We start from the raw sequence: 27,922 nt of genomic DNA, 5'->3' as shown, positions 1-27,922 counted from the left end.
TTTCTTTTTTTTGGTCACCATTGGTAAAATTGTGAACAGGAGCAGAAATTGAAAAGATGGTTGGTGTGGATTGATTGAGGTTTTCTCAGACAGCTGTTAGGGGTGAGGGAGGAAATTCCGGGTTTATGTAGGTGAAGTCTTGGAATTCTTCTTGACTTATAGCGGCGAGAACATCCGGGTCAGATGGCGTGAGGGCGGAGGGAGCGGATGTGAAAAACTTATCAAAGTTCTCTGCTTTTCTGCCTCCCTGTGGGAATGACAAATAGAATCAGCTGGGTTACGTTTATTTCTATTAAATGCCAAGCAAATTAAGTGGATGCTGTTGACGTAAGTTCAGCGCTGTGAACTCAGAGCACCTCTAATTATTTGCTGTGCTCCCATACATTCACACTGCATAATATCCACATAGATTAGCATGAGTAATATGGGCAAAGAGCTACAGGCAATAAGGGTCAGGTTTATTTTGGTTCTTCCATCTTTACAAGACAACACCAGTAATGCATGCGGAAAATAATAAGGAGAAGCAGGCAGAGCACATTAATAAACTTCCAGTTAAATGGCTACGGGTAAACACACACACACACACACACACACACACACACACACACACACACACACACACACACACACAAACACACACACACACACACATAGTACTGTACAACATTTGGATTTCCATAAGAAAATGAGGAAATACCACAACTTCTGCTGATACTATGTAAAGTTAATTATAATTACTGCACTAAAGATAAGCAAATGAAAAGCTAATGTGTTTGCTGTGAAATAAAATATATAATATATATTATATATCTATAATTTAATTATATTTTTTTTAACTCAAGCAAATTTGACCCCTTTAAAGGGATAGTTCACCCAAGAAAAGTACCCCCAGGGCATGCAAGATGTAGGTGACTTTGTTTCTTCAGTAGAAAAACAAACTTTTTAGCTCAAACCATTGCAGTCTATCAGTCTTATAATGTAAATGGATAGGAGTCACGGCTAAAACATACAATAAATAAAAAAAATAAAAAAAAATACATTGACATGACATTACCTTTGATTCACGCAATGTCGGAACTGTTAGAACTCTCCTGTCTCGGCAGGGGGGTAGGGTTTCATATTTTTTTAAAGCACCCCTAGGCGCCGCCGTTGGCTAGCGGACCCCCACCTGCTGTTAGCATTCAATTGACTCCCATTCATTTTGCCGTCACTTTGACAGCAAATAACTTTACATCTGAGGCATTTAAAGACTCCATTTGTCCATTAAATATTTCTAAAGAAACACGAAAATGCATTAAAGGCCCCATTACCTTGTATCTTTGCCTTATCATTTACCTTGTTATGGCCCCGTAGAAGCAGTTTTTGTAAAAAATAGGCTAACGATTGTGTCATAACCTGCGACTCTCTGTTGCACAGTAGAGAAATTACTGTATGGACAGAAGGAGGTGTGTGCTTCTAATTGACTTCACTTGTCTACGTTGTATCCAATGGGGTCGCTGTGTCCATTTCTTTTACTGTCTATGGTTCTCGGCAGCAGGTGCATGAGGCGTCTTCTTCTTGTTCTTGCTTTATGGCAGATTGCAGACGTGCATTACCGCCACCTATCTCTCAAATGGACCATTTACACCCCTAATTGAAATTGCAGATTGCAGAGTGTCAATGGTCCACTTGAGAGATTGATGGCGGTAATGCAAAGTGGTGTAATGTAATGAAGTAAAAATACTTTGTTACAGTACTTCAGTATTTTTGGGAGTATCTGTATTTTACTTGAGTTTTTATATTTCAGCCAACTTTTACCTTTACTCCACTACATTTCCTAATTAAAATGTATAATTTTACTCCGATACATTTCCCCTAAGTAGTTATTTTCTACAAAATGGTCAGAAGAACACAGACTGCAGGAAAGCAGGTTTGACGAATCAGTGGTCTGGCGTTTGCTAGTTAGACTCATAAAAATACCTTTGCTCACGTGCAAACAAGTGTGTGCCGCGCACAACCGCGGGTGGTTTCATTTCACACTCAAGTCGAGTCAGGGGTGTGCGATTTATCGTCTGCGATAATGTGGTAAGTGTTGTTGTAATGATGAGCAATCTGACATTGTTAAGTAGGCTATATTACCAAATCACACACAGAGTGCACGCACATTGATTTATTAGTCTATTAAAACTCAATTTCTGGCATTCTAAATTTGTAGATGGCAAAATTATTCTGTATGCTTATTTATATAATTTAATGTAATTCTAGTTAATTTAATCTACATCACACAAAGAGTACAGTTTTTCTCCAGATGCATGAAAACATTTAATAATAATTTTATACAAGTTCAGTAAATCGGTGTTTACTTAAACGATTCAGTGATTCACTCATTAACACGGTCAAATCGGTTCAAATTATTTGTTTCTGAATGAATTAGCCATTTTAATTTAACATTTGGACTTTATTTTAATGTTTAAATTATTTCAAATATCAGTATTCAACATTTTATGTTAAAAACTAAACATTAAGCCCATTTATGCATCTGTAACTGCAGGTTTAATTCATCCATGTCCCCACTGAAATACATTAAACTGTAGGCTAAATGGTATTTCAAATGTTTTCTTATGTTGGAATGAAAGACACTAAGTACCAGATTAAATGCTTCTTCTTTCCCAAAAACACAAAATAAAAGAAATAGTTAAAACTGAACACAATTTTACTACTCAAGTTGTGTATGAACATTTTTACATATATTTTTATTTGATTTTTTTTTCATTTTGCATTTACTTGTACTTTTACTTTCAACATTTAAGTACGTTTAAGATTTTAAATAATACTTTTCGTACTTAAGTACAATAAATATCACTTACTTTAAGACTTTTACTCAAGTAATATTCTAAACGGCGACTTCAGCTTCTACCAAAGTCATTTTCTGGTAAGATATCTTTACTTTTACTTGAGTATTACTTTCAGGTACTTTATACACCATTGGTAGTTCACTTATAAGTCTGCAATATTCCATAAAGCAAGAAGAAGACGCCTCACGCACCTGCTGCTGAGAATATGCACAGGAGAGATCTAACAGTTCGGACATTGCATTATTCAGAGGGTAAAACAATATAAATACTGTTTAGTTTCTTGCACAGACTGATCATTTTGTGTCTTTACACTTCAATGTATCATCAAGAGCCGCTGGGTTTACTTTGGTTTTGTTTGTGTATGTTTTTTTATTTATTTTTTTATTGTATGTTTTAGCCGCGATTCCCATCCACATACATTATATGACTGATTGACTGCAATGGTTTGAGCTAATGGTTTTTCTATCATTGTGGGGCATTTCTGGGGTTAAGCCTGACCCACACACAGAGACAGGTGTTGTGATAGGTGATACTGACACTTCTGGGTTTGAAGGGAGGCTGTATCTCCAGTCTCTCCAGTCGGTCCCAGTCTATCCAGCGGAAAAAAGGATGCTCCCGCAGCTCTCTCTCTGCATCCTCTCCTCCACCCAAACGCTTAGCAGGGTTCTTGGTAAGGAGCTGGGAGAGAAACAGATGGAGAAAGAATGTTAGAAAAACAGAGATACAGAAAGGATGGAAATTCAATTGTATGCTAATTTAAGTAAACATTTTTAGAAGTTGTGTTAGTATTAAAGATGGGATAGATTGCCCTGTGCATGCACTGTGAGCAAAGTATGTAGGCAGCAGAGATGAAAGAACATCAAGTAGATTACCCCTTTGCAGATGGCCACAGCCTCCCGAGAGAGACTCTTCGGATATGAAACGCTCTGTTCCATGATGGACTGAAACAGCTCCTCCTCATCTATGCCATCAAAAGGAGGCTGATGAAAAGAGAGAGACAGAGGGAGAGTGTGCTGGGGATGAAGATCTATTGAGAAAAGGACAAAATTAAAGGCTCAGGGAAGCACAGGATGAAAAATGACCTGCCCAGCCAGCATCTCATAGAGCAGGACTCCATATGACCACCAGTCCACTGCTTTACCATACGGCTGATACGCCACAATCTGAAAACAACACACATCTGTTAGAACCATTTCTTTTTTTATATTGGCATAGATTTTCCAATGTGTTCATTTAGAATGCCTTTTGAATTCCAACTTAATTCTTAGCAAACAGGATGCAGAATTATAATTTGAATTTAAGTAAGTAAAATTAAATTCAATATAACTGCATTCAATATAAATCACCAATAAACATGTTATCATGTAGAAAAGAAAGTGATATTTTTGAAAACATTAGATGATATTAGAATTTGATACAATTTAAATTATATTACTATTATTATTATATTTGCATTTATATATATTGAATTTCCTAAATATGTATATCGTTAAAATTGTAATTTGAATATGACAAAATACCATTCAAAAGTTTGGGGTCAGATTTTTGTAAAATACATTTATCCATCAAGGATGCATTAAAATGTCCAAAATTAGGATAAATGCATTTATAATACTACAAATTATGTAATTTTCAAATAAATGCATCAAAAAAAGAAAAAAAAGCAGCACAACTTCCAAACTAATAATAGTCAAAAATAAAATGTGTCTAAAGCAGCAAATCAGTACATTAAAATGATCATGTAACACTGAAGACTGGAGTAATGGCTACTTAAAATTCAGCTTTGCAGCACAGCAATTTATTAAAATAGAAAATGGTTATTTCAAACTGTAATAATATTTCAAAATATTACTGCTTTTACTGTGAGCAAAAGAGACTTTTTTCAAAAACATAAAAAAAGAAATTGTAAAAAAAAAACTTTCCGACCCCAAACTTGGGTAGTGTACAGTAGGCACTTAATTAATTGTAATTCAATAAATTACACATTTTAATATAACATTTATTAAAGATAATTCACAGAATACTCTTCAAAATGGAGCCAAACAACATGAAGCAGGATGATAAGATGGAAACTTCAAGTAGAGCTCTAGGTAAGTTTGTTCTCGTCCTCTAGGTCCTCTGTTCATGACTGTTGAATTTCTTTGAACTGCAATTCAATAAATTACACTTCCCATCATTCCAATTTAACATCCTTTGGAATGTGACCAATTAAACTCACATTCCAACTCCTAAACTTAAAGAAATGTTGCCCATCCTTGCTAAATACTTCGTAATTTCATAATGTTATATTCTCAAAATCATATAAATTAGAAATATTCCCATTACAGAGTTAGATGGATGCTATTACAGCCATATCAATGTGCAGATAAGCTCATGAAAATCATATTAAAGATAATTACACAATAAATATGCCAGTGTCTCTGTGTCAGCTGTGAGTGTGTGTGTCACAGCGTGAGAAAGAGCGATTAATTTCCTTGCCTGCAGGGACACATATTGCATCTTTTCAAAATGACAGGGACACAAAGATCAATGGCTTTCTCTCTCTCTCTTTTTTTTTTACATAATGTGATCAATGTGAGCCTGCTGTTAACTGCTGGGTTAATACAGCACTGACACATACTGGGCTTCAGTAGACCCACATTCACATCGCCTTTCCGTCACACAGTGAAACACAAACATTGACGATTTAGCACATACATCACTTGAGTGGGATGTCCGTCATGTCGCCGTGTAGTAAACACCGCAGTGAACCTAAATGAAATCACACAGAGACATGTAGATGCACATACACGCAGACATGTGCTGACTGCGCACATCCACCGAGTGTTCATGTAAACACAGAGCCGAGGTCATGAAGAAGAGAAGATGAATCAGACGGGAGCAGAAGGATGGAGATGGAGTAAAGGAAACCTCAGGTGCGATGTAATCAGGTGTGCCACAGAAGGTCCGAGTGGTGTCCCCTTCCATCATGCCTTCCCTACACATCCCAAAGTCTGCTATCTTTATGTGTCCTTCACTGTCCAGCAGGACATTGTCCAGCTTTAGATCTCTGCAGACCAGAGAAAGAGAGAGAATATTAAGTGACTGTTACATATGGTGTATTTGTGGAGAGAGACTGTCATCATGTCTAGTACCTGTATATGATGCCTTTGTTGTGCAGGAAGAACAGACCCTCTGCGATCTCAGCAGCATAGAACCTGTCAACATGAAAAATCTCTCATTAACTCCATTAAACACACATCCTTCCACTGCAGGACAGAATGACAGAATGATGCCAAACAGATGAACTTAGAAACAGGACCGAGGGGTACTTAAACAGTATAAAAAGTGAAAAAATAAGCAATAGTAGTGGATTATTATTGTAATGTTTTATCAGTTGTTTGGACTCTCGTTTTGACGGCACCCATTCACTGCAAAGGACCCAGTGGTGAGCAAGTGCGGTAATAATAAATGTCTCCAAATCTGTTTCAATGAAGAATAAATTCATCTACATCTCGCATGGCCTGAAGATGAGTAAATTTTCGGCACATGCTCATTTTTGAGCGAATTATTACAGAAGAGAAGTGCTAAACTTACGCTGCATGCGGTTCTTTAAACTTGCCGACGATTTGGATGTGAAACATAAGATCACCACCGTTCACGTACTCCATTACGTAATACAGACGATCCTACAACACAAAACTGATTATCAGCAATCAGCAGATATGCAACTTCGCAATACTAATAGGAATCAAAAATGATTTATCAATCAGTTTGCTTGTTCTCATGCTAAACTAGTAAATAATAAAAGCAGATTCGCAATCAGTCAAATTTAAAGACATATTTTTTGCAAGTTAATGAATAGAAACAAGACCTTGTGATCACACAAGAGCAGAAATATCATATTTTTTTACAGAATTTATACAGTATGAGTAAAGTGAAAAAAAATTTAAGTATCAAAAAACGTTTTAGATTTAACTGAACTGAAAGTAGAATAAACTTAAAAAAGAGAATGATTTCTGAAGTATCATGTGACACTGAAGACTGGAATAATAATGAATAGTCAGCTTTGCCATCACAGGAATACATTACTTTGAAAATACATTACACAGAAACCAGTTATTTTAAATTGTAATTATATTTAACAATATAACTATTGTACTTTATTTTTGAATAAATGCATCAATAAATGACAGACTTCTTTCAAATACAATAAATTAACAACACTAACTGTACTATGAAACTAACTGCCCTTGCACACCCTGCACAATGCATTGAGTGAACTCTGTTTCATGCACTTGATACAATGAGACACAGTTTACATACACAAAGAAGTCATTACCGAACAGTCACATTGAGTGTTTGTTACAAATTCAATCGACGGGGGAAAAAAATCAAGTGATTTAACAAGAGTAATTCAAACCTTCACAAACCATTAAAGCCAGACACACACACACACACACTCCTCTTTTTCTCTCTTTCAATACTGCAGCTGCCAATGTATTTCATTAGGCTGATTGCCACTTTGCAATATGTGTCTGCTGAAAGAGGTCAGACAATTAGCACTATGAAAAGTCATTTTTCAAAGCAAAATGAGGCAACTAACATTGCAAAAAGGCCCTCCAGATTCATTAGTTACAAAAAATATTTATCCTGTCAGAATGAAATAGAAAAAAATGATCGTCGAATAACCTTTTATTAAGCAGGTTGTTCCAGGTTGCCAGTTTAGGACTCACATGACAGCGTTCCAAGAATATAATTATTACATTGTCAGAAGCTTCTGTTATTCTGTTCACCTATTGTTCATGTTGACATTTTATAAACCCTGTTAGTCAATATTGTAAAAGCAATCTGTTCTTCTGATGCGTCTCCTTCTCAAGACTGCTAACAGCCTTGTTCAGGACAAATGAACTGAATCTATCAGTCCCTACCTATCTACACCAATGTAAACAACCTTTTATTGAGGTAAAAGAAGAATACTTAAGGTGATGCTTTCATTTTTAACTATGAACAGCTTTACTGCATAACTGATACAGTTATTAATCTGGCATACAAACCTTGCATTTCCTTCCATTAAAAAAAACATTTATTTAGATAGATGATGAACACGCGGATGTGATGAAGAATCTAGGCATATTGGAAGCCTAATAAAAGCTGTTTATTTTATATAGAGGTGTTATTTTACATGGGTTAACTCATAGTGCCAGCCATTTTTAAATCACATGACCAGATGAATATTTAGGTACATTTACGGCATTTTGTAATTATCGTAATTACTAGAAAATCCAGACATTCTACTTGAGGCCATTCTCAATCTGATTTATGTGTTTCTACACAATTAATGCCAAAATTGTTATATAATTTGACATACAGTTGTTATGCAAATGCTTTATTAATACACTTTGTGTAGTTTATTTAGCAGGAGATTAGACACTACTTATCTAAATCTGTGCTGGTGGCTACATTAAACTATATTATATGTATTTTGTTTATTTTCAGATTAATCTTCCATTATTAACATTAATAATAGGCAAAACAGAACAGAAATATTACATTTTATATTATATATTACATTAATAGTTACTACATTTTACTGCTGAAGCTGCAATCACTTTAATAGGTTCAGCATGACGTGGCTGCAGTCATGTGGTCAGAGAGTTTATAAATTGTAAGTTTTGTAAAGATATAAAAAAAAATTACAATTTACTAGTTATGGTAACCCCGACATGCTTTGATTGTTTTGGTAATCCTGTGTTAACAGACATTATCACCTGCAGAATGGCATCAGAACCTGAAAACTTTAGTATGATGCTGCATCCACGCCACTAGGTATCAGTATACTATTATGGAATTATATTCCAGACTTTATTCAAAAGGAATTGCAAATTGTATTGTATTTGCAATTGCGTTTTCAATTTGTGGACGCATAAAATGTGACCATCCAAACGCAAATGCAAATCGCGCATTACCGTTTGCATTTTCATTTAAGCGAACGCACAGTGTCTGCCAAATTTAAAATGGAAATGCAAAGTCTGTTTGCAATTGTGTTTCCCATATCTTACGAGCTATGAGCCTGTCATATTTAAATAGCAATATTAATTACCACATTTGCCTTTTCACTCTCTCTGCACTGTGCATGTAAACTGCCAAAACTCAAATGGAATCGCAATTCCTTTTGCATTTGAATTTCCAACGTCTACACGGAAACCTGTCAATCAAGTGACAGGGGTGGGGCCATTTTATTGGGCGTGTTTGCATTGGGAAGTGACGTCCAAGACATAGAATCTGTGATTGTCAAAGAGGCTAAACTTATGGTATGCAGCTTTAAAAATATCTAGTTTCTGCCCTGGGAGACCACATGTGGACATGCAGGACCCACAAAATGTCAGTACTCGTGTTCCAGCTGTGCGAGGTCAGAAAAGTGATTTAAAAATGGCCCTGAAGGTGAAGAGTGCATCTGTTCCAGCACTAAGGGCAGAATGACATTTCAGCCCATATATATTTCATAATTTGCTAATGTGCATATGCATGTATAAACCTTGTCCCCAGGCTCCCACTCTCTTTTAATCATTAACTGTTTGCACACTCTCATACACATCGATGAAAACACAGACCTCGGTTTGAAAGGCGCAGTACAGGGAGGTCAGGAAGTGAGGTCGCCCCACGAGGCCCAGCACTCTTCTCTCCACCATAGCGCTCTCTGTGTCCTCATCCTGAAACAGCACATCCTTCTTCAACACCTTCACCGCAAACAAGCGTTCGCTGCCCCTCTCCTCTGCCAGCAGGACCTGCAGGATGACAAGGAAACCTTGCGCTAACACTTCTTGAACATTAATAATCATCATCTTCTGCTCACATTCCTACTGCAGCGACTCGATTGTCCAAACACAAAGCAAGAGCAGAAAACATAATTCAAAGCGAGTTTAACATTCATAAGGGAATATTACTTCAAATCAAACAAAAAAAAATTGAACAGAAAATCTTTAATTTCATTTACACGTGTGATCCTGTTCTCGTCCTGTCTTTTTTTTCTGCTTTGTGTCATTTTTCTATCTCTGGGTCCCAGGTCTCTCTCCTCTGCTCTTCTCTTTAATCTCTTCCCTCATTTCTATCCTTTCTTTAGCACAGTTTTTCGCCCTGGAGGATGTGCTGTCTACTGAGTATAACCCTGGCCTCTTATATAACCAAATATCTTGTGAGGACACACACACACACACACACAAGTTTGTGCACATGCGTATGCACACCAGTTATGCTCATGCACACACAACATCTACTTTAAAATGATTTTATATACTGTACATGAACAAAACCACAAAGGAAACAAACATTCCTCCACAAACTTAAACAAGAGAGTGCAAAATGCACACACACACACACACACACAAACACACACCAATGTCATTCCTCCGCAGGGATCAAACAGCTCAGAGTCCTTCACTTGTGTGCTCTGTGCTGACACACGACAACAGCATTTAGATTCTGCTCAGCACAGATAGAAGAACTGAACATTTTGTTTGACCAAAACAAGGCATTCGTTCTGAAATATTCCAACAAATCCCATGGCTGCTCTTGGATTTGCAATCACCAGGAGTTTATTACACGTATCACAAATTCTGCTTTATCACATAAAAAAAGACTGGCCGAACACCCAAATGACCGTGTGACTACATAGCTCCAAATATTTTACGGTGAATAAGGTCTGCATCTTACTAGGCCTTGAGTCAGAGATTCTGCCTCCTACTAGAGGATGCAAGGAAGAGCCACAGCTGCAAATTTTAGATAGGGAAATCAACCCTTTCTTCTTGCAGCTGGGACCAAAGCTTTAGCGTTTCTCCTTCTGCCTGAATTAGCAGCAGCAGCCCAGGAACCAATGAGACAAGGGCCTAATTCAGTTCCAAGGTCACTGTACCCTTCGCACTCCTTATTGCATCTACAGGGAACATAGAAGTAGACGTGTTTGTTTATGGGTGAGTGCGGTCTCCAGTAGCCTGACTTTCGGCCTAAAAATCTGGTCTGCCTTGCAGCCTGTTTTGTCCCAAACCCACCTACTTAGGCTGAAGGCTGAAGTATACTTTGACACAAATATACTTATTTCTTAACCCCCCTCATACAAGTGCTCGTCAACAAGGCCATCTATTGTTGTTAAGTTCTCCAGTAGTTTATTGTTTGTGTTCCTCTCTGCCGTTTCTTTGTGAAAAAACAATCTGGTCCAGTGTTGCCACCTTGTGGACAAAAATTATTAATAAAAAACAGTATGTGAGTTGAGTAGTCCTAGTGCTTAACCAATTGAGTCTGAATGTAATTCAGATGCAGCCACCGATTTTCACAGTATACTCAATTTAATTCAACACATGCACACGTTTCATCCTTGTCCAATGTTTGTGCTATTTCTCTCCAGAATTATGACCGATAAAACTGTCTTTGTACCCGCTAAATCTAGAGTGTGTCATAAAGGGATAATTTACAGAAAAATAAACATTCTGGAATCATTTACTCACCCTCGTGTCATATTAAACCTATATGACTTACTTTCTTCTGTGGTAATTTGAGAATTGTTTTGCATTTAATGGAAGTCAATGGTAACCATAACATTCTTCAAAATATATTTTATTTTATTTAGTACATTTTATTTATTAATGTTCAGCAAAAGCAAGTCACACAGATTTGAAACAACATGAGGGTGAGTAAATTACGCCAGAATTTTCGTTTTTGGGTGAATTTTTTTTTTCCCTTTTAACCCCCTGACACAAGAGCTTGTCAATGTCACTAACTATTATTGTTGACATCTCCAGTAGTTTGTAGGTGTTAAACTAAATAGTGCAAAAAAAATTCAAAGCACATGAGCATATGGACAACCCTTGATGATTAATAAATTCACTCCAATGCACTGCACTGTAACTAATCTAGTTTAAACTTGAAAGGGTCTAATCTATATATTTGTTGTAGGTTATATGGCTCTAAGCTGCCAGACTCATTATTTTGTCCTTCAAAGCAATCACTGTATCAACTCATTACCTTGTAAACATAAATTGTTTACTGACAGACTAATTATAAAAAATGGTATCTGTACTCTTGGAAGTTGTGTTAAGCCAGCCAAACAGACTGAAACTTGTTGATCATAGTCAGCTCTTGCCATTTTGGTGTTCAATATGTATCAGACGGTCAGTGAACAGAGTGGGCGGACTGTGGGAGTTCTGTCTGAGTCTGAGTCTAGAGAGTCTCCTTTAAAGATTCTGTTCCAATGACAACCAGGAGGACAAATACAACGATTTATTACACATACAGCAGGGTCCAAATGTCAGACTTGACGTGACTTGAAAAATTAGGTGTTTATTTGCTTTAGTGACAACCTACACTATTCATTTTAAATCATATAATTTAATTGTTTCTCATTTTATAAACTCCTGAATCCTATTTCCAGGTTTAAATTAGATTTTTAATCCTGTATTTTCATTGTGGCCTTCTGGATCCCACTATGTGTGTATATGTGTGTGGAAAAAAGTATGTAGTTTCAAGCACCTTGCCAAAGCTCCCTTTGCCCAGAACCATGAGGAAGTTGAAATCGTGTAGCCTGACTTGGCCTTTGCTCGTGTGCAGTGCAGTGGGAGTCGGACTCAGAGCAGGAGGGGTCACAGTAGGAACAGGCGTCGTCACAGTAAGATGATCAGGAGGAACAGAGGGTGTGATAGCACATTCTGGTACCTTTAGAAATGAGGAGAAAGATGGGATGAGAGAGAGAGAGAGAGAGAGCATAAGAATAGTTTGTTTCAATAAAGAACTACACTGCCCTCCTGTGGATGTGCTATGAAAGTGACAATTATGGCGCTCACAGAATGTGGTCAGACTAAGATGACATTTACAGAATTTGTAGATGTGGCTGTTTGTGACTGTATGATGTCAAAAAGAGCATTTGATTTTAGTTTATTTGTGGATCTCAGATGGCCCTAGGCTTCTACAGCACTCTCTTGGCTGAATATTGCATGTTGACACTTTTATCTAAAGTGACTTACAGTACATCTATTACAGGGATAATCTCCCCTGGAGCAAAATGCAGTGAAGTGCTTTGCTCAAGGGCACAATGATGATGCTTTATGGACAGTCACTTGAAGATTTCAGCCAACAACTTTTCTGTTTTTACCACAACTTATGGAAGGCAACTCAAAAGTTACATGCTACACTCCCTACAGTAGTGCTTATGGTAGGTAATCGCCAAGACAATTGCCGAAGACAATTTAGATTTGGTAAAATTCAAGGAAGTAGCTACAGATATTTAATTTCTTTAGATTTTGCAATGTAGCTCTGAAGGATACAGATGATCAAAAACTTGGATCTACAGTATCGGTTGGTTGTTGACTGGATGGGGGCAGATCTGAATGTGAGCTTGCAGTTGATTGTAAGAAAGAGGTGAGGTTTGTGAGGATCAGAGAAGTCCTGCATATATCACCAGAGAGAAGTCTGTCATTTCACCAGAAGATCCAGTTATGATAGTTTGATTAAAAAATTATGAGGTCCCAAAAAAGCAGACGAAAAAAAAAAGATTAATTCATTAGCTAAATATTTAAAAAAGCAGTAACAAGTCGGCACTAATAGCCTCGTTGACAGTCCTGAGTTTTTGGATCGTGGACCTTTCCCGATCTCATCCCTCTTTCTCTCTCCCACTTAGCTTCCTGTCAACTAATGTAATATCATCATAAAGACAAAAAACGGCAAAAATAATCTAAAAAAAAAAAAGTTCCATCGATGAATTGTTCGGTAAAAGATCAATAACATGCATTTGGAAAAATAGGGTCAATTTTCATTTCATTTTCATGAACTAACAATGAACAATTTTTTACAGTACTTCTTAATCAAGGCTGATATTAACTTACATATATATTATTGTTTGTTGTTAATTCATCTTCGTTACTACGATGATCTTTGTTCATTTAATCTTAAAAATGCATTAGTATACTGAATAATGAATATTAATCTCAATAAATGCTGTATTATTCATTGTTATTCAATTTTAGTAACTGTATTAGTGTTAATATTTAGAATGTTATTACAAAGTGTTTAAAACCTTTGCATAAAAATAAGCTTTATAGCTGGTCAGAGCACAGATGTTACACACACACACACACACACACACACACACACACACACACACACACACACACACACACACACACACACACACAGGGCCGTAGCTGGGGTAAGCGGGGCCCCGGTGCAGGCTGTACCACTGGGCCCTGTTTGAAATTGTTTAATTTATATGTTCATTCTATTTATTTATTTATGCTAATTGCACAATGTTTATGTTTTTTCATGTTTGTAGGTGTCCAGGTACAGAAAACAAATAATATAAAATAGCACTGCATAGTCTTCACTGTAAAAATTAAAATAACAGTCAAACCAAAATGTATTCAGACACCTTCAACATTTCTTACATTATCACAGTTTATTTGCTCTAGTTTATAAAATGGTAATAAAATACGACAAGAACTCAGAGTTGAACTGTCAGAACAAATTCATCTTGATAATGTCAGACAACTTTGATAGAAAGATATGTAATGGATTACAATCAACCAAAACTTCAGACAACTGTATGACAATATTTGCACAACTATCAATACTTTGTTGAACAATTACCAAGCAATGCTTAATTTTGTTCAGTCTGTGGTGTGAAAAGGTTGCATTAGCAATTCAGAAAAAAAAAACAAACAAACATGTAAGCAAAACATGGTAAGGTCAAAGTGTTTGAATAATTTTTGGTCCAATTTTTTTTTCTATCAATTTCAGTAGTAGTCCACTGTATGAAGATTTTTTTGGGTATAATATGTCACAGCTCGCTTTATTTTGCTATACTCTCTTACCTTAATTAATTATAGTGTCCTGCACCTACTATTAAAACTAAAAAAAAAAAAAAATTCTTTAATTTTCTTGGATTAACATTACAGCAGCTAGTTGCTAAATTAGGCACGGTCACTTTAAGAGATGATGAAGACATCCAATATAATACACATCCGATATTTTTCTTAACGGTTTACTTTCACTTAAGACATAACCGACAGTTTTTTCGAACATACTTTCCAAGACGGATATTTTGACATATTTTGTCGGTACAAGAGCAAAAAGAGGCAAATTCTGTGTTAAAAAAGTGTTTTGAGACGCCTCTCTGCTTGAGCCCTGAACACCAGAACACCGTGGTGCTGAAATTGGCGTTTTCACATCCTTTTCTGTTTGTTTAAACTGCGACTTGTATTTGTTCGTTCAGGTGCAGGAGGAAGTTCGAGGAGAATTTTGCAAAGGAGAGCTCGGTTTATCGTCGCTGTCTGTGAGACGTGGCTCTGAGACTGTGAGATGCGTGCGCACCGAACACAGCGCACGAGTTGAGATTTTCCACGTCTTGTGTTTGAATGATTTAAACTCTTTTGAATGTTTAAATTGGAAAGTGGTCAGGCTTAAAAACACATGAAAATGATAAGCTTTCGTGACGACACGCAGCAGTGGCCTGTCAACTGTCCTGATCGTCTTTTTAGGCTAGCCTCAGCCAGACGGTTGTGATTACTGGCCCCCCCCCCCCTCGGCCGTGGGACCCTATAATCGTCACCACCTTTAACCCCACTTGCGAAGGCCCTGCACACACACACGGTGGGTTTCCATGCTTTATGGGGACATAGGCATAATGGTTTTTAGATTTTATACCATACAAACTGTATTTTCAATCCCCTTACCCTTACCCTAACCCTACCCCTAACCTTACCCATCATACAAAACGTTCTGTGTGATGTTTGATTTCTGTTTGATGTTTAAAAAATATAATTCTGTATGATTTATAAGCAGTAAAATGTCTCCACAAAGTAAACAAGAATATTACGAAAAAAGGAAATAAAAACTTTGTTTAAAAGGTCAGATCATAAATGTGGCAAATCACAAAAAAGTCAGCAGGAATTAATAAAAATAAGCATAATAAGCATTAAAAAGTGCAGATGATATGAGAGAGTACCTGCAGGTCTGGGTCAGGTACAGGGATGTTATAATACTCTCCCTCATCCTGGTTGAGTAGTTTGAACCAGCCGCTGACTGAACGTCTGAATATCTCACTAACGCCGAACGACAGAGCGCCCATGAAGTCATTCCGTGAGGTCCGATCCCAGTCCCAGACCTCTACAGACAAACGCCTGTCCCACTGCCTCCCACGCACTGAACTACACATAGACAGGAGGACAGAAAGAGATAACCCAGAATCCACTCAGAAAACCACAGCAACTCCCTGGCAACAACTTCGGCATCATACGCACAAACAAACACAGAAACACAAATAAGACTCACAAGGTGAAGCTCTCGTTCCAGATAGGGTTGAGTGTAGAACGGATGGTTTTGGTTTTCTGTTTGCTCTGGCTTTTTGGATCAGGAATGAGTTTGAGCTTCACATAAGGGTCCGACAGGCCGTTAGGATCCATGGGTATCAGGTTAAGTGCTTCATGGACTAGAACATACATTACAGATTGAGAACTGATTATGTGTGTCCATACATACCAGTACTGAATATTGCATGAATTATGCCATGCAATAGAAAAAAAGTGAATATCTCTGTGGCTGTGCTGCTTTGCTTCATACAGTGAATGTGCTTTCAGCTCTATTGTTAAATTGACCTGTCAGAATGACATGCTGCTGGTTGCCTTTAAAAGAGCATGCATGCATTCATTTTAAAAGCTCACATTCTCCGTAGAGCATTAGTAGTCTTCTCACTACTCATTAGTCTTTCTATGGTGGCACTGATCTAAGAGCAACGGGCTCAGTTAAGTTGACACAGTGCAGCTAATGCATTGTAATACAGCATATTGTGTGAGTGTATAATTAGCTTTTTCCTCATGTACTGATGATGCTATATGCACACATTTCCCTCTGCTGGAGGAAAGTTGAGCTCTGCTATGCGGCTCATAATGCATCTCCAGTGGACTTCGTTAAAATAGCTTATTCTCTGTGAGCTAAGGAGTAACTCTTCACTGGGTATAAATAGGGGAATCTTACAGTTTTTTTCGATTGCTAAATGACAGTGGGCACAACTGGAGCTACATGTGCAAAACTCTAACTACAGTCTGCACTAGCAACAGTCACCTGAGCTAAACAGTTCACATCACCTGCAAAACTCATTCCAAGCAACACAACTCTTAACACATGGCTCAAAACAGACTCAGTGCAGCCAAACACTACACACAACCCTCACTGAGATAACACACACTGTCACTCAGAACACACTGAGAGGAAAAACACTAGCATCAAACACCAATACAGAAAATACTCACTTTTCATCTTTACAGTTTTAACAATTTCAGTGACTTCATACAAAGTCATATTTTCTTCAAAGAAAAGAGTGACATTCTTTCACATGATTTATTTACATTTTTAGAACATAATTCTTTGAGGTAAATGAAAATTAGCAGTTTGCTTCAATAGTCTGTAGTAATTCACAGAATTACAGTAATGAGAAAAAAAGGTAGAAACTAAAAGTACATACTGTAATTCGAACAAATAATTGAGGGGCTAATACTGAAATTGCAATCAGTAGCGTTTGAAATCTCTTCTGTTTTGAATGTGTGCTTCACAGTTTTGACAGCAGTGTGTTAGCATTTGAACAAAGTGCTGTAAATCCACAGTGTTGTGCAGGTTGTGGTTAAAGTCGTGGGATGAGTGTGTAGAGTTTTGAAAACTGTGTTCAAGCAATGAAAAACGAACTAGAGTTTGGTCCAAATGAACTGCTGCTGCGCAGACTGTAGTTAGAGTTTTGCACATGTGACTCCAGTTGTGCTCACTGTCGTTTAGCAATTGTAAAAAACTGTAATAAACATTACTTAGCACTTTCTACAAATAGGAAATAAAACAAGGGCAGGTGTTTTCCTTTCATAGTGGGTTTGACATTTTTTGCAATACTTTTACTAAAACCTGGGGAATACATTCAGTCATAATCCTACAGTGAGTTAAATGGTTGCATTTGAAAAAGTAAAAAATGTCAAGACATCTTATGTGTCATAGCACAAATATAAGAACATGTATCATATAACAACAAGTAAAACATATGTTCCCACAAAAACATCAAGGGATACTGAAATTAACTGCATTAATAAATGTGTTATTTGTGAAGATAGTCACAATTTATTTTAAGGTCCATTTCTCACCATTAACAAACCATTAACTCCGACTTTTGCCTCAATAAACTCCTAAATTAGTAGCCTACGGTAGTTGTTAAATTTAGATTTTGGGTAGGATTAGGGATGTAGAATTTGGTCATGCAGAAAATGTGCTTTATATCTACTAATAAACAGCCAATATGCTAATAATAATAGGCATGCTAATAAGCAACTAGTTAATAGTGAGAATTGGTCCCTGTACTCAAGTGTTACCGAGAAGTCTAATAGTGTTCATCAGTTTGTAAAATGCACAGTTATGTTCACCTGTGATATATATGTCCTCTTTCTCTCCACGCACGGTCAGGCGAATCCGTCCTCTTTTCTCAGTGTGGTCCTGTCCGCACAGGCTGGGGACGCTGCTCTGACAGCGCTTGTGTACATTCATTTCACAACCTCTCTCACACAGACACACAAACACACACATACCACAAAAATAAAAGAGAAAGAAAGAGTGTAAGGGAAAAGAAAATTACATATAATGTATATAGTCTCGTTTCAGTCCAAAACAACAATTATAAGGAGCAGTCTGCCTAATACTGTAAACCTTTTTCAATCTAATACAAATCATTACAAGACAACGTACAGAAACAGCAAGTGCTGTGAGTTGCAACCGCCTGCTTTATTATTTTCTGAAAGTGTCATGCAAATTATATTAGATGACATGGTTGTTATTACATGGATTAAATCAGAGTTAAAGGGAATTAATTCAATCTAATATACAATATGAGATTTCTATTTAAAGCCTGAAAAGCATTACTCTACAGTTATATAATTACATAAAATTATGTTAATGTAATGACAGCAATCTTGATGATTATGCTATACCAATTTAGATCTAAAAACAGATACAATAGAAATTAAAACGGGGTTAAAATGTTATAAAAACTCTATTTAATCTATATGAATGTTGTTCTTCACCATTATGTATTCAAGCACGAGACTTGTAAAAAAAATACATGTCAGTCTACAGTCTAGAATGGATGAACTTAATTGGGATCTCAATATAAATAGACTCACAGGCACATTTCATGCCCTGATGTATGAGGCCATACAGCAGAGACCCACAGTGATCACAGAAGGTTGGACTGGAGTATGTATGTACTTTAAAGTTGTGCTTGCTCTTGAGATCCTAAAGAGAGGGACAGACAAAAACATTGTACTCATTTAGTACTTTGATGTGATTTCATATTTGACACAGAGGGACGCCATGTACACCCAGTTCTAGGAAACGGCTAGAACACGAGAGAATGAAAAAGAGATTTAAACTATGTGTCTGATAAGAAACCCTCTCATACTGTTCTTTGCTCTATAAATAGGACAATCTTTATGCACAGACACAGAAAGCATATGCACAAACAAACAGGTACTCTATGTTCCCTCTGGTTCTCTCTCTCTCTCTCTCTCTCGCTTTAAAGGTCCAGAGGAAAGGCTTCATTTTGAAGTGACTTTTTCACTGGGAGCCAATTAGCTAGGACTATTTTGAGGATGAATGGTGGATGAATATATGACTTCAGCTCAGCTGTGGAAACTGAATCCTCCTAAATGCTTGAACCCTCTCCACCCCACCCTGTTTCTCTCTCTCCCCCTTTCTCACTCTCTGCATGCTGCCTGCTCCTATTCTTCATCCTCTGACAATCTTCCTCTTCGCTTCTCTTCCTCTCTGTCTGCCTCATCTGCATCATTGTCTACCCTTCCTCACGGCCTAGTCGCAGATGCACAGCCGCACACAAGCACTCCTCTTTTACTCATTTTACAACCATTTTATTTAGCTGTTACGAAAAATCTCAGTCTTTAAGGGTGAAATAAAGACTTCAGCTCCGTTTAGAAACTAGTATGTTGCCTTACTGCCTACACAGGCAGCTGGCTTTTAAGACAGCATCTTAACAAGTGGCTGATCTGGAATGCTCTACATGCCATGTGCCACTAAACACTGCTTTACACACTTAATTCGTGTTCATTTCAATAGAGTTTAACGTTAGCATGTTGCTAAGCTAACAGTGTATCAGATATTCTAATAACCATAAAATACATACTGTAAACCTTGTATTTAAATAAAATTTTTTATGAAAAACATTGAATGAAGTATACCATCCAGCATCTTGGATTAGGATTTTATTCTGGGAATGAACAAAGCATACAGCAAGAGACTCCCACAGATGAATTCATTAAAAAGTTATTCTAATAATAGGAATTTGAACAGGAATTTGGAATTTGGACAATTATTATATTATGATTTAGAGTTATTTAATAATCCTTGCAAGACTGAAAGGATTTTGCTGTAAATGCCAACAAGCTGTATATGCACAAAAAACTGAGAAGTTAAATACATTTTAATATAATATAATATAATATAATATAATATAATATAATATAATATAATATAATATAATATAATTTATAATTAATATACAGTAGGTTTATAATCAACATTTATCTCACTTCATCGTAATCATGGTCACAGTGCATTCCCCACAAAATATGTGGGAATGTGATTTCAAAAGTAAGTATATTTGCAGGCAGCATAATTAATTTGTCTGCCTTTTGAAACAGCTTTTGGAAGCGGCCCATGATGCCTTTGATGAAAAGAGCTGCCTACATACAGTAGGCTGCTTAGTGCTTACTAGGATTTGGAACAATGGAAGTGTGTTAAGATAAAGCCTCTTCCTTGCTTTTCTCTTTCACACATATTCTTACACTCACTAAGCACTACGTGAGTGTGAGTAGCAGTGTAACACCATCATATCACATTCCCTGCACGTTTTATCATAGTGTAGCATGAATAAGAGAGTGCAAGAGAGAGAGAGAGAAAATTGATATTCTCTTTCCTTTAAAGCCTCCTCATTTAAAGAAGGAATGCAAGAGAGAGCAATAAAAGGCTAATCAAGAAAAGGAAAAGATGAGTGTGACGGTGAGACCTACTTCCATATTGGCTTACTCAGCCAAAAAAGAAATGGCTTGCAATGCAAAAATGTAAAAATGAAGAGGCGAGAGACAGATGGTGTACGGGTGATACAGTAGAATAAAAGATGAACTGCGGTGATCATAGCAGAACATCAAGCATGAAAAGAAGAGTTATATGATGATCAAGCAAAATAATGAAAGGAAAAGAAAAAATGATGTAAAAAGAATATAATGCTAAATGGCCAAAATATTACTTTTGACTGATTACTGTATACATTAACAGAGAACAACTCTCACAGTACATACATACCTCTTTGGGAGCAGTGATGGCTCCGGGACAAGTAAAAGTGACAAACTCATGGCAGCGTTTGTGCACCACAAAACTGCAGACTAAAAGAAACATATAGCATATATAGTAAAGCAATTCTGTTGTGTCAAATGCAATTCATCAAGGTTTATAAAGTATGGTAGCACACTACATTAATATGTCATATGCTAATGTATTATAGGAGATTATTCATTTACAACGAAAAGCTAATTTTCAGAATCGAATCAGAAATATTAAATAAGGTTAAATTAGGATGAGAACTCAATCCTGTAAAACCACCAATGAGAGAGGATAGTTCTGCGGGTAATTTACTGACAATCCTCAAATGAAAGTAAACAGACACGGTCAGTTCATGTCCATAATGACCAATGCTTTCTACCAAGAGCAGCCCAAATCAGCACAGGGTCACAAACAAGCAAAGTTGATGATAATCACATTGGGGCAAAATGGGTGAAGACATGCTTCTTTTGGAAGTTAAATAACAGCGCAAATACCAGTAAACTGACTACCATAAACCTCACGATTCCTACACATTTCCCATCTCAAAATGCCATACTTTTCCAAACATCTCAGTAGATTTTCAGACCATGCTTAACATAAAATAGGATAATTATTTTCATCTTTATATTTGGCATATAGTATATTCACCTTTTATTCATATTTTTTAGGGGTTTATTAACATATTTTCTCAAAGTGACAACATACAGGGTCCCAAAAAAACTTTCTTAAAAATCATCTTTTTGTGCACTCTAGAATGCATATTGGAATTTTTCTTGTATGCTTACGCATTACAATTTCTTGTTTTAAACTGTATATACAGAATACATATATATAACTTTTATGTTTCCTTTATGCATCGCTGCCATCTTACTATGAAGAAAATGAAACCTGGAAATTACCCAGATCGAATTCCATACTTTTCCAAACTACGTAGGAAGTCTGAAACCTTAGTAAATCACATCGCATGATTCACTTAAACACTCTCCTCCCATAAAATTAGCTTCTGAAAGAGAAACTCCTACAAATGCATATGCAATCAGTTCAGCTGCAAAAAGAACTGTACCACACCTTTTCATCTCTTATGTTTCACTGCTTGCTGATAGTAGTTTGCAGTACACAAGGATTTGCAGTAGTGCAAGCTGTAAATCTGGCCATAAATGCATGACAAAAGTCATAATAGGGATTAAATTGAGGATGTATGTTATATTGGCACAGGTCTTTTTAAAGTTGTGATGTAATGGAAGTAGCGTCAGATATTTTCTTCCATTTTGTGACATGCATCTGACTGAAATGGATTATCAGGGGGATAAAATCCAGGTTAGGGACTTTGTTCTATCCATCAGTTATTAACTGGATGGAGGCACATCTGAACCCGGACTAAATGATTATGATATTTTAATTAAAAATTATGAGGTAAAACATTTTACACACATAGATGAATCCATTACAATAAGATCTATAACATGCACTCAGAAAGGGTGAATCATTCTTGCTGACTTAAAGTTATAACCCTTTTTTGGCATTTTTGACTACAGGACAGAACAGAGAGCGGACAAAAAGTGAAGTGAAAAGGAGAGAGAGGGGAATGGGATCAGAAAGGACCACAAGCTGGGGCTTGAACTCGGGTCAAAAAATGGCTTCGCTCAGATATTGCTGCCTCAGCTTACCTATCGTCAAAGATGAATTGCTTCAGCAAAACACTTTCGGATCTTCACAGGGCCATAACCACTATAGACAATGAGGGGGACATGTATTCCCCCAATATTCACATCAAATTGATGGGTTTTTCAATGAAAGAGACTTACACTTCAAATTTGGCCCCATTTAAATATTGAATATTCAATTACATCCTTGGATTTTCATGCATGATAATAACTAACAGTATTTATTTAATAAATAGCCAATCAAATGAATGGCTTATGAAAAACGAAAACACTGCTATGGATGGGCAGGAAGATCTGAAAAAATCTTTGACAATAAATGAATTTGTGGAATGAATGTAAAAATGGTAAAGTGTTATACATTCAAAATGATTACCTTGACACTGGAATCCTTGCTTGCCAATTCCCCTGTAAAATATAAACAACAACTCGCATCATGTGTCTAATTATATTGTGTATAATTAAATAGATTTGTGAAAAGAGAAGATCATAGAGAGATGCGTTGTTGTGTATGAGCACAGAAGGCAAACAGAAGACATGGGCTGCTAAGGCCAAGACAGATAAGGTAATTTCAAGAAATCCTCATCCGACGGGCAATTTAAGTGCTCTTCAGTTCATCATAATAACAGGTTGCTCTGCTCCTGAAACCTCTGCTATGCAAAACACAACTTAGCATAAATCCCTCAAGTGCTAAAATAAGATACTTTGACACCCATCACTTTGGGCATGATCTGCTCTGAAAAGTATCCGAGTGTATATACACAACACTTTAAGAGCATCCTTCAGACCAATCAACATATCCTCAGAAATATAGGTTGAGACAGGACAAGGGCAAAGAGACAGATAGATAAAAAAAAGAAGACTCAAATAAATAGGATTCTGCAGTGATTTTTCTATTGTGGGTTTAGTTTGGGAGAACTTGTCTGTACTCACACAGTCATCTCAAGGTCAAAAAATGGTTCAATTGACCTGAATTCACCCTATTGACACAATACACTGCCTGAAGGAAGCAGCCGTGGATAAATAAAACGGTCATTTATTAAATCCAACACACAGGGTAACTCCACGCTTGGTAGGGAAGGAAGTCACACATACACAACTGGTCGACCCAACAAAAGAGGAACACACACACACACACACACACACTAGAACTAAATACATGACTTAACGAGGGAATTGGGAGGAACACAGGTGAACAGAATGACTAATTAAGAGACAATGAGGACAGGAACAGGAACGACCTAATAAGGGCACATGAGGGCTACTTTATTAAAAATATATACAAATTATATTTAAAATAAATGTTGTTTTTTAACTCTGTATGCATTTAAGAATTCTAGAAGTCTACCATGATTACCACAAAAATATCAAGCGTCACAACTGTTATATTAATAATGCTGTCAAACGATTAATTTGCAGTTAATTGCATCCAAAATAAAAGTTTTTGCTTATGTGTGCATACTGTGTATATTTATTATGTATATATAAATACACACACATACAGTATATATTTTAAAAATATTTATATGTATTTACATTATATATAAATACATTTAATATATAAACAAAACATATTTTTCTTAAATATACACATGCATGTGTGTTTATTTATATATACATAATCAATATACACAGTACACACACATATATAATGCAAGCAAAAACCTTTATTTTAGATGTGATTAATCAAGATTAATCGTTTGTCAGCACTAGTTTTCAAAAGGGATAATAATAATAGGAATTGTTGCTTGAGAAGTTAGGAGTACTTTGAGTTTGTGAAAATTATAAAGCTTAAAAATAAAACAAATATACTTGGAAATGCTGTACTCCAATAGACAGACAGCAATAAACCTTCAATGAATTGAAATGAACGGACGAACTGAGAAACAGATGCATCTATCAGAAGCTATTTGAGTTGTACTGATGAACATGAGGTCTATAAGTGGGCAATGCGTGGGCCATATGGCCGGCCACAGTCCTATGTGGGTTCTGTGGAGCTTGTGGTTAAATGGCAGCTCAAACAGAGAGGACTGCCTAATTTAAGAGACCCCTTTGGGGCATGAGTTTTATGAGGTACGGAGGAAACTGAGAACAAGCGTAGTCATGTAACACGTGCGGGACAATGTTCTTCTGCTCTCTCTGTGTATGTCATCGAAAGTGTACTCATTGTAAATGTCAGCTGTGTTCTTTAGTCTCGTTTTCTAGTAAATTATATAAATATTTATAGAAAGATTTACTTATTTACACAAATATGTTGAATTAAGTGTATTACTTATTCTTATGGTATTTTTTTAAGTATAAACCTGATTAAGCTTTATTTAGGTTTAAATATATGTATGGTTTATTTGAAAATATGCCTTATTGGAAGGCACTTACATTTTTGTACATACACCACCATTCAAAAGTTTGGGGTCAGTTAGATTTATATCTTTAAATAAATGTATTCTTTTATTCTGCATTGATGAATCAAATTGATCAAAAGGGCCAGTAAAAGTGACATTTACATTGTTACAAAAATTGTATTTCAAAAATGTTTCTATCAAAGAATATTGCAAAAATTGTATCATATTCTCCACATAAATATTTATTAGCACAACTTTTTTAGAAGACTTGAGCAATGATGCTGAAAACCCAGCTTTACCATCACAGAAATAAATTATGTACATTATAAAAAACATTATATTAGAAAACAGCCATTTGAAAAATATTTCATAACATTACTAGTTTCACTGTATTTTTGATTAAATAAATGTGGTCTGGGTGAGCATAAAAAGCTCTAAAATATAGACACAGACCCAAAACTTTTAAAACAGTGTAATACAAAAAAGATAATTAAGATAAAAAAAAAATAATAATAAATCCTCATTACTTTAAAATGTAGTCTTTTCATAAATAAATAATGATGTGGTGTTATGGCTTACCGTATTTAAAGAGGTTTTAGATTATAACAATTCAGCATAATATACAAAGTACATAACCAGGCTGTTACAGCATTGAAAGTGAGTTATGCCGTGAATCACGATACAGACAGTAAAATTTTAGGACTAAATCAATAAATAAATGCAGTCCAGTGTAAAGGTTAAGGTAGAAGTATCGGTTTACAGCATAATAATGTTAGGAGTTATAGATGTGGCCAACAGTGTTAAAGGTGTGAAGTACCAGATGAAGTCAGTGCAGTGGCTGCAGAAAGTAGGCTGCTTGAAGAATCGGGCTGTAAACTGGTGGTCCTTCACTTCAATGACCCTCTTGTGCTTGAGAGCTCCCTTCCTCTGGAAGACTGGCAGCCTGGGGGGAGGAGAAAGAGGAGAGGGGAGCGGGGAGGAGGAGGGAGATGGGGAGGACAGGGCCAGGGGGGAAAGAGATGGAGACGGAGAGACCGGGGTAGACATGCTACCAATTGGGTTGGAGAGAACAAGACACAGAGAAGAAGACTGGGAGAAGGATGGACGGGTTATGCAAGCGAGGTGTTAAGGACCTTATTTATAAATGGGGAGAAGAAAAACGTCTGGTAAAACACAGATCAAACGTAAGAGGTTATGTGGGACGTAAAGGAAGGCATTCAATAGGATGGGATGGCAGTTCAGTTTGTGATGTTGAGGAAATGAAAGGAAGATATGCCCAGGAGGAGGAAAGGGAGGGTGAGAAACAGAGAGTGAAATAGAGGTTAATACACACTCTAAGAGAAACTTCCACTGGGACTTCAAAACGCATAGCGATTAGTGTACCTTATGCCCTACTTCAAACACACAGACACACACACACACACACACACACACACACACACACACACACACACACACACACACACACACACACACACCTTCCATTCTCCTTGTCAACCAGATGCCCACCACCTGCTCTTCCACATTTTCTGCAAGCTCATTGTCTCCCCACATTCTTTTTTATACAATTTATTAAATATATAATATCAAATAATATTATATAATTTTATATCTTGATTTTAATTTTATATTATAATTGTGTATATTGTTTTTGTAATTGTATAGCTTCAGTTTAGTAGTGTTCATTGGTGGAATTCTTATTAAAATGGCAAAACAATAAGTGTGTATATATATATATATATATATATATATATATATATATATATATATATATATATATATTGTATATTGTATAGGTGTGTTTATATATATATGTATATTATTTAAAAAAATTATATTATTATATAGTTACGGATGGTGTTATATTTATATTATCACTAAAGTAAATAGTATGAATACTGTATATCTAAATATTTTTTATTATTAAAATGACAAGAGCGATCAACAAGGCAAACATCTAAACATCTGTGATATAAACTGACTGCCGTTTCTTGGCTGGTTTGAGGTCGGTCAGAAGTGGAGTGCTTTAAGATCGATAAGACTCACATTAATAAAAGAGAATGCACCGAGAAAAGCTGAAATGAATGATGACACACAGGATCAAATCAAACAGGAGACAACACTGAACAAATGATCGTCATATTAATTAAAGAGCAGATCTACAGAGCTGGAGACTGAAGAAAGGAAAGAAAGAATTTAGGACATCCAACAATGAGTGACACAGACTATTTTTATGAAAGAAAGAAAGAAAGAAAGAAAGAAAGCTGTAAATACCTGTAAAAGTGTGGCAGTATGATTTCTCCTCTTCCTCCCCTCTCTTCCTCTCAAGACTCTTGTTATTCTATGCAATCAATCCTTGGCTAATAAGAAAGTAAAAGAAAAAAAGACACAACCTCAACGAACAGAAGGTCTAAAAGAGAGGAAACACACCTGAAAAAAGAATCAAAGCCCAAAAAGGAAATTAAGAATGAAGGGAAGGATGATACAGCAGCTTTCCAGGAAAGAGAGAAGAAGGAGGAGTATATGGCCATATATTCCTTTATCCAATAGAGTATAGAGGGGGTGAGGAAAAGAGGCGATTTGCACTTTCCAAGATTGATTCTGTTTTTACCAACAGAAAGAGGGGATGAAGTGAAGTGAGACAGAGAGAGAGAGAGAGAGAGAGAGAGAGAGAGAGAGAGAGAGAGAGAGAGAGAGAGAGAGA

At 36.4% G+C, this 27,922-nt stretch overlaps 1 protein-coding gene across 3 annotated transcripts; it reads right to left on the bottom strand.

Moving 5' to 3' along the window:
* On the bottom strand, positions 1-27,922 carry LOC132158249 (protein kinase C gamma type-like). Of its 3 annotated transcripts, XM_059567580.1 has the most exons (17): positions 27,649-27,922; positions 26,036-26,266; positions 23,253-23,284; positions 21,198-21,277; positions 19,004-19,115; positions 18,251-18,379; positions 16,128-16,284; positions 15,802-16,003; positions 12,336-12,518; positions 9,428-9,601; positions 6,411-6,502; positions 5,969-6,031; positions 5,745-5,883; positions 3,917-3,997; positions 3,707-3,814; positions 3,372-3,512; positions 1-247 (listed from the first exon to the last, which is right to left on the bottom strand). In XM_059567580.1, exons 1-17 carry the CDS (start codon positions 27,747-27,749, stop codon positions 86-88), a joined length of 2,187 nt encoding a protein of 728 aa, XP_059423563.1. In that variant the 5' UTR covers positions 27,750-27,922; the 3' UTR covers positions 1-85. The 3 variants fall into 3 exon arrangements, 1 of the variants encoding a protein (XP_059423563.1); XR_009437678.1 differs by lacking the exons at positions 1-247; positions 3,372-3,512 and adding an exon at positions 5,532-5,585 and having other exon boundaries at positions 3,773-3,814; XR_009437677.1 differs by lacking the exons at positions 1-247; positions 3,372-3,512; positions 3,707-3,814 and having other exon boundaries at positions 5,532-5,883.

Source organism: Carassius carassius, chromosome 15 (assembly GCF_963082965.1).
Source record: "Carassius carassius chromosome 15, fCarCar2.1, whole genome shotgun sequence".
NCBI classification, from domain to species: domain Eukaryota; kingdom Metazoa; phylum Chordata; class Actinopteri; order Cypriniformes; family Cyprinidae; genus Carassius; species Carassius carassius.
This window is presented reverse-complemented; position numbering and strand designations above follow the sequence as displayed.